At 54.2% G+C, this 12,228-nt stretch overlaps 3 protein-coding genes across 3 annotated transcripts; 1 reads left to right on the top strand and 2 right to left on the bottom strand.

Moving 5' to 3' along the window:
- The first annotated feature begins 173 nt into the window (after positions 1 to 173).
- Positions 174 to 6,765, top strand: H310_09348 (hypothetical protein). The gene is made up of 14 exons (XM_008875397.1): positions 174 to 529; positions 577 to 728; positions 770 to 976; positions 1,025 to 2,091; positions 2,151 to 2,456; positions 2,522 to 2,677; positions 2,724 to 2,946; positions 2,991 to 3,162; positions 3,216 to 3,416; positions 3,471 to 4,407; positions 4,469 to 5,428; positions 5,478 to 5,881; positions 5,942 to 6,239; positions 6,297 to 6,765. Exons 1-14 carry the CDS (start codon positions 216 to 218, stop codon positions 6,717 to 6,719), a joined length of 5,820 nt encoding a protein of 1,939 aa, XP_008873619.1. The 5' UTR covers positions 174 to 215; the 3' UTR covers positions 6,720 to 6,765.
- Positions 6,766 to 7,252: 487 nt separating this feature from the next.
- H310_09347 (hypothetical protein) lies at positions 7,253 to 9,584 on the bottom strand. Its single transcript, XM_008875396.1, has 8 exons — positions 8,771 to 9,584; positions 8,581 to 8,718; positions 8,421 to 8,533; positions 8,250 to 8,377; positions 8,139 to 8,194; positions 7,629 to 8,087; positions 7,507 to 7,575; positions 7,253 to 7,443 (listed from the first exon to the last, which is right to left on the bottom strand). Exons 1-8 carry the CDS (start codon positions 9,569 to 9,571, stop codon positions 7,294 to 7,296), a joined length of 1,914 nt encoding a protein of 637 aa, XP_008873618.1. The 5' UTR covers positions 9,572 to 9,584; the 3' UTR covers positions 7,253 to 7,293.
- A 208-nt stretch (positions 9,585 to 9,792) lies between these two features.
- H310_09346 (hypothetical protein) lies at positions 9,793 to 11,730 on the bottom strand. The gene is made up of 5 exons (XM_008875395.1): positions 10,800 to 11,730; positions 10,598 to 10,750; positions 10,334 to 10,542; positions 10,147 to 10,271; positions 9,793 to 10,091 (listed from the first exon to the last, which is right to left on the bottom strand). Exons 1-5 carry the CDS (start codon positions 11,696 to 11,698, stop codon positions 9,837 to 9,839), a joined length of 1,641 nt encoding a protein of 546 aa, XP_008873617.1. The 5' UTR covers positions 11,699 to 11,730; the 3' UTR covers positions 9,793 to 9,836.
- Between the last annotated feature and the right edge of the window lie 498 nt (positions 11,731 to 12,228).

The following is a 12,228-nucleotide window of genomic DNA, read 5'->3' as shown; positions in this document are numbered from 1 at the left end:
GGCAGATTCGCACACTCATGTAGATGAATGATCTGCTCAAGGCACCGGGCGAACTCAAGCGTAGACCTGTATACATGTCCTCCACTTGGCCCAGGCATGGCCGTTTTTGTTGACGTGAGGCATTATGGGGCCTGATCGGTGTCCGTTTCACAGACACAACTTTGTAACCACTTGGCGGGTTTCATCGCAACGGCGTCACTTCCCAAAGTTCTGCGATGGTGAACCGTGCGGACGGTCTGCTTCGGCAGATTCGCACGCTCATGTGGAAGAACCGTCTGCTCAAGCAGCGGCATTACTTCGCGACCACTCTCGAGATTGCCATCCCGGCGCTCATGGTGATCTTGTTTGCGTACTTCAAGACTCTCCAGCCCAACACGCCGATCGACGCAGGATTCGTGAGCAGTGAAAGAAGCGTGAGCATGTTCCAGACGGACAACACTCGCGTGGGCAGCAACATCGGGACGTGGAACAGCCCGAACGCGCCCTCCTTTGGGTTCACCGAGTCGTCCATGACAGCGCTCTTGATGGCGTACGCTTCCTGACCATAATCTTTCAATCCGTAACCCAACGACTTAGACTGCCGTATCAAGCATTGGACGACTTTCAGCGAAATTCGACGAACCAACTCATTCAATCTGACATGACAGTATGTAAAACCAAGTTTCTGTACCTCGGTTACACAAACACCGACCCTGCTTCCCCGTTTGCCGTCCCCGCGGAATGCCGAGGTACCATCGATGCTCGCCTCAACATCTCAATTTCGATGTAGGCAAGTTTATCCCGTACAAGCTCGCTATTGCACCTAAGAACGACTTTACCGTCAACTACTTCAGTCAAACCATGGCTGCGTGGTACCCGGAGGTTCCGCTGTCGAACCGCTCAACGAACGCGTTCAACGCGACGCCGATCGTGCCGAGTTGGTCTAACTCGGTGATGTTCTTCGACTCGGCCGATGCCCTGCAAGACTATGTTTCGGGTACATGTTTTTACATTTCTTGCTGCATATGTTTACCGATGTCTACAGGCACGAATTATGGCACGGACACGGCTCATCCAAAAATTTACGCTGGCATAGTCTTTGACTCGTTCCCGTCGGGTGGCCAGATTGGCACGGCAGCCCCCATCGAGTACACGATTCGTATTGACTCGACACAACGCGAAGGCGGAGACGTCGGAAATGTTCCCCACACCGCTAACAACGACCCCAAATTTGTCAACCCATTGCAAAAGAACATCAATGTTCGGCACTACAACACGTACGTCCGCCGCGGCACGAACACGCTGCAGACGCTCGTGACCAAGTTCCTTGCGTGCCTTCCGACATGGAACAGTGTCGGGAAAACCACCAACGGCACGTGTCAGCAACCCCAGTCGCTTGCCGCGTCGACGACGTCGGTGATGAATCGATTGACTCGACAAATCTTGAATGACGAAGTCCTTCGATATGCGCTACAAATGGTGGCTGGTGATCCGCAACTCGGAATTGGAATGTCAGTGCCCATGCTCTTGGACAGCTTGCCACCGGCATCGGCCGCAGCCCTTCTACGACCGCTCAAGCAAGCGCCCCAAGCAACTTTGGGCGCGACGACGTATCCGTTTCCGATCCAAGCGTACATCGAAGCTCCTTTTTACAGCATGGTGTCGCAAGTGTTTTCGACCATTTTTATCTTGGCGTACTTGCACGCCGTGTCGCGGGTGATTGTGGTGCTGACGCAAGAAAAGGAAACTCGCGCGCGCGAGCTCATGAAGATTCTCGGTGTCCGCGACTCCGCGATCGTATTGTCGTGGTACATCACGTACTTTTTGATCTTTTTGGTGAGTTCGATTCTGGCGGGCCTCGCAGGCACGGCGCTGTTCCCCAACACGAGCTTTGGTTACCTCTTCATTCTCTTCTTTCTCTACTCGACGTCCATTTTTGCGTACGGATTTCTTGTGTCGTGCATCTTTTCCAATTCCAAGACGGCCGGGACTGCCGGCAACGTCGTGTACTTTATCTTGGCGTTCCTGGGGAACTTTGCCACGTCGTCGCTCGAACCGGTCAAGATGACGTTCTCGCTCTTGTCCCCCGTAGCCTTCACCTTTTGCATTGGGGTAAGCCGATCCGTTCCTTTGGTGGGAGGTCGTCCTTACGCCCGGGGCGGATTGAATAGACGTTGTCTAACGTCGAAAGCGTCTCTACCGGTCTGACGGCAGCCAACGCAAATACTGTCTACAACAACTTCCGTTTTCAAGGGGGCCTCGGCATGCTCGTATTGGACACGATCTTGTACACGGCGTTGGGATTGTATCTGCAAGAAGTGCTGCCGCAGGAATACGGCACCCCTCGCAAATGGTACTTTCCATTGCAGGTGTCGTTTTGGCGAGGGCGCGGCGTCGTGCACGCGCGAGACTGCGACAAAGTCATGGAGATTGTCCAAGACATGAGCAATGTAGAGCCGGTCGGCGTAGAAATGCAGGTAAGTCGACTTGAAATGGACTTAGGTGTACGTGGAACGATCTTCGTCACAAGCCATATTTCTAGGCGCAGGAGAACGACGGTCGAGCGTTGAAGATTCGCGGGATCCGCAAGACTTTTCAAACCCCGATGGGCATCACGAAAGTGGCCGTGAATGGCGTGGACTTGACCATGTACCAAGACCAAATCACGTGTCTATTGGGCCACAACGGCGCGGGCAAGGTACATCGACAAGCCTTGACAGAATCAATTTGATTGTCGTCCACAGACTACGTTGATTTCGATCCTGACTGGCATGATCCCGACGACGACGGGAAATGCATTCTTCAGTGGCCACTCGATCCTGGAGAACATGAAGGAAATCCGCCAGTCCCTGGGCATGTGTCCTCAGCACGACGTGCTCTATGCGGACATGACTGTCGAGGAACACTTGATCTTTTACGGCCGCATCAAGGGCTACTCTGGTGCCGAGTTGAAGGACGTTGTCAACAGTACGTCCTCCGATGCTGGACGAAATTCTAACCCCCTGTCGCAGAAAAAATCGCCGAAGTTGGGCTCACGGAAAAGCGCCACGTATTCACGGCCAGTTTGTCCGGGGGCATGAAGCGCAAGCTGAGTGTGGCGATTGCACTGCTCGGGGACAGCCAACTTGTCTTTTTGGACGAACCAACGTCTGGCATGGACCCGTACAGCCGTCGAAGCACTTGGTACAGCATCACCAACGAAACGCCAAGGATTTTTGCTAATGGAGAACTTGCAGGGAGTTGATCCTGAACAATCGCATGAACCGCGTGATTGTGCTGACGACGCACTTTATGGACGAAGCCGACATTCTTGGCGACCGAATTGCGATCATGGCCGAGGGCAAACTGCGTTGCTGCGGCTCGTCGCTGTATCTCAAGAACAAATTTGGCGCTGGGTATACGCTCACCTTGGCGAAGACAAACCTCTCGACGCCGAGGTAGGAGCATTCAACTATTGTACCTTTAGATGTCGTACCCACGTTTGAAACTAGCCATGAGATTGCCTTGATGTCGTTCATTCAGAGCCACATTCCGTTGGCCACGTTGCTGAGCAATGTCGGTTCCGAGATCAGCTTTCAACTGGCGATTGAGAGTTCGCCCAAGTTTCCCGAGATGTTTCAGGAGTTGGAGACGCCAGCGAAACAAGAAGAGTTGGCAATTTCGTCGTTTGGTGTCTCCGTGACGACGCTTGAAGAAGTGTTTATCAAGGTGGCGGAAATCAGCGACGACGATGGTCAGCACACGCTGGACAAGCACAAATCGGGCGACAAATCGTCCGCGTCAAGCTATTCGGTCCAGGGTCTCGAACGATCGGCGAGTTCCTTGTTTTTCCAGCACCTCTTTGCCTTGATTCAAAAGCGCTTTCGCGTCGCGAAGCGCGACAAGAAGTCGATGATCTTCAGTATTATGCTGCCAATTGTGTTTTTATACATCGGACTGAGCTCGCTAGCCAACAGTTCGTTGCTGTTCAACGATCCAAAGATCCGCCTCGACCCTTCTATTCACTATCCCCAAGGCCAAAGTACCCCAGCTCCGTTTATGTGCGCAAAGGACGACGGCGGAGTGTGCACCAAGTGGGGCCAGCAGATCCAACGCGCCACGCCAGCTCCACTCATGGCGTCGGTATCGCCCAACCCAACGCTCAAAATCTTTGGCATATGGTACAACACATCAGATCCCGAACTTCAAGCAAAGTTCGGGCCCCATGCAGACACGTGCTTACTTGTGGCCGACAAAGTGTTCCACCGTGCGTACACCGACATGATCGATGGACAATTTGGCGCGTTTGTCCTGTACGCATCGACGTCCGACCAAATTCTGAGCTACAACATGCTGGTCAACACGACGGCAACGCACGCAGCGGGTGTGTTCAAGGCCGCTTTGGACGAAGCTCTAGTTCAAATGCTCCATGGAAAGTTCCCAGTCACGGTATGGACTGCCGTGGAGAAACTGGACATACAGGTCGCTGACTTGTGACGGTTGTTGCTAGGTGAATTTGTACCCTTTTCCACTGACAGCGTCGGTCAAAGCGCTCTTTAGCTCGGCGCTGTCGTTCTTGGCATGCATTATCATTTCGCTAGCCATGTCGTTCTTTCCAGCGTCGATCGTCATATTCCTTGTCAAAGAGAAGACCAACGAACACAACGCCAAGCACCAGCAACTCGTTTCTGGTGTCAGTTTGCCAGCGTTCTGGCTCGCCAATTACGTGTTTGACGTTCTGCTGTACGTGATCCCGCTGGCGGCAGCGCTCATCATGATCAACACGTTCAAGATTCAGAGCCTCACGGGCACAGACTGCCCTGCTTGTGCGACGGACACGCCCGCTGCAATTGTCACGATCTTTGTCCTCTTTGGCTTGGCAATCATCCCATTCACTTACTGCATGTCGTACGTGTTCAAGAACCACGCGACGTCGCAAAATTACACGCTACTCGTCAACATCTTGCTTGGCCTCGTCCTCATGATCGCATCCTTCGTGATGAACCTGTTCGAGTCGACTAAAACCGCCAACGCGTCGCTCATATACATCTGGCGCCTGTCGCCACTCTTTTGCCTCAGCAATGGCTTGCTAAAGTTGTGTTTGCATTCGCTGCTTGGTCTCTTTACCAAGAGCGGTGCCGTCAGCGCGTTCAGCGACGACATCATGGGGTACGAGATCAAGTACTTGGCCGTGCTGTCGGTCGTCTACTTGGCATGTGCCACTGGGATCGACCTCGCACTCAGCTTCCCCAAGATCAAATCTTTCTTTGTCCGCGACCCCAACTTGCCCACCAAGGTGTACGAAGAAGACAAAGATGTTGCTGATGAAGCCAAGCGCGTCTTCGATGGCCGCGCCGACCAAGATACGATCGTGATCAAACAGTTAAAAAAGGTTTACAGTGGCAACAAGATTGCTGTGCGAAACCTCTCGTTTGGTTTGCACAGGGGCGAATGCTTTGGGTATCTGGGGGTACGCGATCCGAGGTGATGTGATTCGTTTTGCTTCACCACCCACGTAGATTAATGGAGCGGGCAAAACGACCACAATGAAGATGCTGACCGGTGACATCTTGCCGTCGAGTGGCCGAGCAACGCTGGGCGGGTTTGACATCCTCACGCAGCAACTCCAAGTGCGCCGACTCGTGGGATACTGCCCCCAGTTCGACGCGCTCTTCGATCTTCTCACTGTTCGCGAACACTTGGAGTTGTTCGCAAAGATTAAAGGAGTGCCGCGGAAGGACGTCAACTTGGTCGTGATGGAGAAGATGCGTCAGATGAACCTGAACTCGTTTGAACACAAACTCGCGGGAACGTTGAGTGGTGGCAATAAGCGCAAGTTGTCCGTGGCCATGGCCATGATCGGGTCTCCGCCCATCATCTTCTTGGACGAGCCTTCCACGGGGATGGACCCTGTCTCGCGCCGGTGCGTCCACTACTCGCCACGAACTTCATCAAATCCTTACGCGCTTCTTGCCATCCTTAGGTTTATGTGGGATGTGATTGCAGATGTCTCCACGACACAGAAAGAGTCAACAATTGTGCTGACAACGCATAGCATGGAGGAATGCGAGGCCCTGTGCACCCGCGTGGGCATCATGGTTGGCGGACGCTTGCGTTGCTTAGGAAGCGTGCAGCATCTCAAGAGTCGCTTTGGAGACGGGTTCATGGTCCATGCCAAACTCGAACTGGCAACTCGTGACGCCATTACCGCTTTCTTCGACGCGTCCGTCAAAGCCCATTGTGTCACCCCATCGCTTGAATGGGACATCACCCACGATGACGTAGGCGATATTGTCGAATTTTTCCGTTCTCGCTCACACACGTGCTCTCGATGGTAGGCTGTGAAGCTGTGTAAGACGCTTGGGGCGCCTGAGCGCGCGGACTGGTTAACATCCAAGCATGCCACCGGATATGCGTTGGAAGCGGTGTGGGAAAGCAAAGGCAAGCTTCCAGTAGGCACGTTCTGCGCGTGGTGGGTCGGCGAGACGAGATTTGAACAGCTCCAAGCGTACTTGACGAAGACGTTTGTGAATGTGACGTTGCTCGAACGCCAGAACGAGCACAGTCGGTTCAAGCTCCACGAGCACGGGGACACCCCGCTCCGTCTGTCGAGGGTGTTTGCCAAGATGGAAGAGAGCAAGCCAACCTTGTTCATGAACGAGTACAGCGTGTCGCAGACCACGCTCGAGCAGATCTTCAACTCGTTTGCGAAGGAACAGGAGGAAGAGAAAATCGTCGCCCGCGGCATTGCCACCAAGTAGCGCGATGACATCCCTGTTGATACATATATTCATTTGTCTTTACCGATTCAAGTGAAAACGTCTTGCGCTCGAAAGTCGCATAACCTCCAGTGTCCACAAAGCGACCACTTCAAGCGCCCGACATCGTGTGATCTTTGCAACATGCGGCACTTTCGTACCAGTGGGCGAACGGAATGGCGTCACCACGCCACCCGTGATGCCTGCTGCAGTTTTCAGAGAACTTGACGAGGGAAATGTCAACTCTCACGTGCAGTCGAACAATCTCTTGTGGCTGTACCTTGTTCACAGTGCTAGCTCGAATGGTTGAAAGCCTGCTTGCTAGAAGCTAACCAAGCGGTCCAACCCACCATGTGTACTCTACTGGATGGGAGCGCACACAATTGCTTTCGACGGACGGATCCACGGCAACGTGTTGTATCTGGGCAAGGCTCGAGCCGGCCCGATTGCCGTCCAAGTACATGGCGCGAAATACACACTCGAGTGGGAGCCGCAGTGTTTTGCATTGCGAGCGCCTGTGACGGACAGAGGAGATATCAAGCGGCGACTGGACAAGGGTTCGAGGGATGGGATTGATCTACTTAGTATCTCTCGCCCGAATGTTCAGGTACAAGTGAACCTTTCGTCCCAAGAGCATTTCAATGTCCTTTCGCGCCGCCGTCCCGACTTCGCGGAGGGTGTCGCCTTTCTTGCCCAGCAGCGTCTTGACGTGGCGGTCGGACGGAACCTAATGGGGCAAACACACTCAGGAGCGATTCCACCAAACACACACACGCAGATCCTTCAGTACCCAAAGGTCTTGGTCAATGCGCAAACTCTTGTCACTGAACGGCGTCCACCCGCGGTTTTCTTGTTCAATCTACGCCACAACACACGCGTTGTCATCACCGCAGCGAGGTGGGTTCGCCCAACCATATACGGCAGTTCCTGGTTGAATCGACGGTAGAGCTTTTCCCGAATGATCTCTGTGACCAGTTCCAAGTCGCTGCGGTCCGACTTCATGCGCGAGTGAAACATCCACGGCCGTTCAACAGCCAAATCGAGCAGCTCTTGGCGCAGTTTCGCCACGTCCTTTTCTCTGTGCGCCGACACCTTGATGCACTTGTCTCGGAGGTATTTGGTCGGTTCCAGCTCGAGCTCGGACGAGTCGTCCTCGAAGTCTTCAAAGTCGTCCATGTCGAATTCTTCATAGTCGTCGTCGTCGTCGTCGTCGTCTTCATTTCCTTCAAACTCTTCGCCATCGTCGTCTTCAAAGTCTTCAACATCTTCGTCTTTCGGCGCGTGAGTTGCAAAGGCTTCCTCAATCATGTCACTCAGGACCTCGATGCGCTTGGCGACGTGAGGTCGCTCCATCGGCCCCACCAAATCCATCTGCAACCAACAACTATCAATCACACCTACAAGAGCACGTCAACGCATTACCTTGTTCATGACGAGCATGATGGGCGCCGACTCTCTGGCCGACGAGATCGCAATGTCTACGGTCAGCGTCGTGACCTGCATGCATCCATCCCGAATCACAAACGGGCGTACTTTTCAAAGCTTCCAGCGCTTGATCGTCTAAGCGCTTGACAGCGTCCACCACGAGCAGAGACATGTCAACGCTCGGCATGGTTTCCGACGCCGTGACCGCCAAAGACCGCACATATGTGTGAGAATCCCTGTACACCAGTCAGCCATGCGTCGAATCAATACAGGTCGTACTTGAGGTTGACAAGACCAGGGGTGTCGTAGAAAGCAATCTGCGCGTCACCCTTGGTCAGCACGCCCAGCACTCGGTCCCGCGTCGTGTTGTACTTGGCCGACACTGCCGACACCTGCACCACCAATGCATAAGTTCCAGGACAAGATTCGAGCGGCGTACGTTGAAGCCAAGCAGCGAATTCATGAGCGAACTCTTCCCGGCATTCGGCCGGCCGATCACGGCCACATTCAAGCCTCGGGACTTGACACCGCGGGGACTGTCAGGCTCTTCGTACGTGTGCAAAGGCTCAACGATGTCCTACAAGTAGCAGCGTCCGTACGGTGCATGATGCTTCGTCTCAAACACAGACCTGGGACGGCGCTTGCAAGTTGTCGAACACACGATTCTTTTTGTTGAGCTGTCGTTGCATTCTCTTGTTCAGGACAATACCTTCGCTTTTCGTAAGTCTGTCTCCAGGAGGTGGCTTGGGTTCGAATGGTTTGAAGGGATATGCGACGGTCGACGGCGTTGGCGCTGTCCCTGGTTTGGGGACGCGGATCTTGCGCAATTGAGCCCACGCGGCCTCCTTTTCAGCTTGAATGTCATGGATGGTTTTGGCCGGAGCTTTTGCGTCCGACTTGGTGTGCTGTTTGGTCGACGTCTTCGACGAGTCGGCTTGCTTATGTCCAACGAATTTCTTGGACGAAAACGACGACTTTCCCTTGCCATCTTTGTTGTCCTGGTAGCTCGACTTATCCTTGGACCATGGTTTCTTGTCGCGATTGTCTTTGTCGAGCTTGGGCCACGACTTGGCGCCAGTATCATTGCGGAATGGAGACGACGACGATCCCTTGTCGAACGACTTGGACGACTGCTTGCCGCCACGTCGTCCTCGGTCGCTATCATCCTTGCGATACGAAGAGTCACCGAACTTATCGGATCGGCCACCACGCGCCCCCATCTTTTGTTTGAACTTGTCGGCTCGGTCCTTCTTCCACTTGGGTAGTGCCGACTCGTCCTCACCGACGCGTTTCTTCTTCGGCTTGCCCTCTTCAAACGTACTGAATGGCGCGACGCAATGTGCAATCGACGTCGCGAGCGGCACGCATCCTCGCTGGCACAAAAGCGACGACGAGTGCGCTGTCCGCAGCGGCAGTGAGATCCGCCACATTTCCTCGGCGCTGTTTTCGGTTGTGCATCCGCCGCACCACCGCTCCCGACCCAATCAAACGCGACTTCAATTCCGGATATGTATCCGGAAGTTCACTGCGTATTGTGCAATCGAGTCCATCAGCACAGGCCATGGCGGACAGAAACCTGCGCCGCATTGCGCTCCATCGCAGTGCGTTCCAGGGGGCCAGCTCCATGGCGCTGGGCGGTCGGTGCTGTGCGGTGTGTATGCATTGCCGTTTGTGTTATTCATGCCAATTAATATCTCAAAACGCCTGGCGCTTCTTCTTTTCGATGGCTTCGAACGCGATCTGCCACATGCTCTTGATCGTGTCGTAGTTTTCACTGGCAAACTTGGCTGCGACAAAGCGCAGGGACGGCACGGTCAGCGAAAAGTAGTGCAAGTTCCCGTAGCCCTTGTAGATCTTGCTCTTGATTGGGGACAATTTGTGGTCTCCATACAGGCGGAACGATTGAATTTGCGTCGACACTTGGCGCTTCTCGTACAGCGCAATTACGCACTACAGCAGTGACAGCGTCACCGCCCGTTGGTTCCACACCGACGAAGGAACCTACCTCGTGGTACGCTGCGCGTGACACGAAGAGCTGCAGAACATCCATCTTGGCCCCGCCAAACGCAAAGTATTTGCTGTCCCACTTGGCATTGCCTGCGGTCAGATTCCCGACACTGAACGTCCCACCTGCAAGCAACCCCAACATCGTGAGTTCTGAACGGCCCTACATGGAGGGATGACCGGCATACTCGAGATACGCGTCAGCACGGCGCCCTGGGATGTCTCCTTGGCATCGTTGTGCTCTTTCAAGCGGATCGTCATGGGGCGCGGCGCAGACTTGATGAGGTCGAGCACCGTGTTGTAGCTCTCACGGGCCATGTCTTTGCCGTTGATGCCTCGAATGATGCTGCCGACTTTGACGCCGATGCGGTCGGCGGCGCCGCCTTCCACGACCAACCTACAGCCGACACCACATCCGCGTTCAGGATTTGCCCGATCCGATATCGTTCTACTTGACGACGGCAAGCTCGCGCTTTCGGTCTTGCTTGTTCTCTTTGACAAAAGTGTCAACGCGCTCCATGAGCACGCCAAGCTTGGATCCATAGTCAAACACGACCTCGTACTCGTCTTCTTCCATTTCGTCGTCCAGATACTGCGACGGCGCCCTAACAGCCAGATATCACGTCAGAATATTGTCGCTTGGCTCCGTTGTACCGCGTCAACACTGCGCCGCCGTCGGACTCCATGCTGTTCCGTCGCGACCCCGCAGCACTTCGCGGGTTGAAGTCGTCGTCGAGGTTGGCGAATGTGTTGACGGCAAAGATATCGGACGAGTTGGAGACGGAGAACCCGTTGTCGGGGACCGATGGCTTCTTGGGCCCAAGCGACATCTTGTTCATGGCAGCTTCCGCCTCAAGCATGTCCTTAACAGACGCGCGGCGCTGTGGCGATGCCGTCGCGTAGGCCGCAACGTCCAGCGGCCGCCTCGCATCTTCTTGAGTGGGTCGAGTGAACGAAGGCTGGCGGGCGCTAAACGTTGCTTTTTGCTGGACGGGAAAGTCAAATGGGAGATGGGGCGTTGAACCTTTGGGACTGAACGGATCGAAGTCTTGGATCGTGGCTGAGGGGCACGTGGTGTATTGAGACGATTGGGGCGGTGCGACATTGAATTGTTGTTGGTGAGAATTGTACACCAACGAAGAGGGAGGCGGCGGGGCTTGTGTTCCGAAGGGATCGCCGAAAGGGTTATTCGTTACAGGTGGGGAGTTCGCGTTGGAGGCTATGGGATGCGATGGGGTGACGACGGGGTCAGCGAACGGGTTGCGTTGTTGCACGGACGTCGTGGCGAACGGAGAAGGCTGGAAGTTGGCCGTGGCCTGCTGCGTCGTCATGTACTGCGTTCGGGCAGGGCCGTTTGCGTTGGTTTGAATCGATGTTTGGAATTGACTCATGATGTTTTGATGTATCGACGACTGCTTGTGGAGCTGCTGCTGTGGCGGTTGGCTCGGGGCGAATGGAGCAACCGGTGTCGTCATAAAGTTGGCGGCGGCTCCGTTTCCTCGGTGCGACGACGACGGCGCAAACACGTCGAAGCCGGCGAAAGGATCGGACATGATGACCTGGCCTCGCCAATGCAGAAATATCCCAGAAACCCATACTGCTCGAGAAACCCCCACACGGATCTATTTTTAGCAACCGAACGACATCCGGATGATCAAAAAGAGACTTCGCGTGATGCTGACATCTAGTGTTCCGTGCAAGGGAACAAACGTGGCCAAGGTACCGTGGTTAGAAGTTCAGCCGGGAAGGTTGGACGGCGCTGTGCCGCCAACATGATGGGTTATGCCAGAATCATTCGTGGGGGATGCGGCGGGGAACAAGTGACACTGGTTTACCATAGTGTGATTGTTTCGAACTGATCTTGCACATATATTCTTCAATAGACCTCGAACTCAGTATCTTAATGACTGGCGAAAATAAATCGTGTTTACAATCCACGAAAGTTTTATGAAGAATGTTCACAGATTGAATTTGGATGGTGCTTCCATTCACAGACACCCAGAGATTGTGCACTACCTTCGTAGTGCCGGTGTCGTTCCGATTTTCTTGCCCGCATATTGCCCATTTTTCAATCCTATTGAGT

Source organism: Aphanomyces invadans (assembly GCF_000520115.1).
Source record: "Aphanomyces invadans strain NJM9701 unplaced genomic scaffold supercont1.20, whole genome shotgun sequence".
Classification (NCBI taxonomy): Eukaryota; Oomycota; class Saprolegniomycetes; order Saprolegniales; family Verrucalvaceae; genus Aphanomyces; species Aphanomyces invadans.
This window is presented reverse-complemented; position numbering and strand designations above follow the sequence as displayed.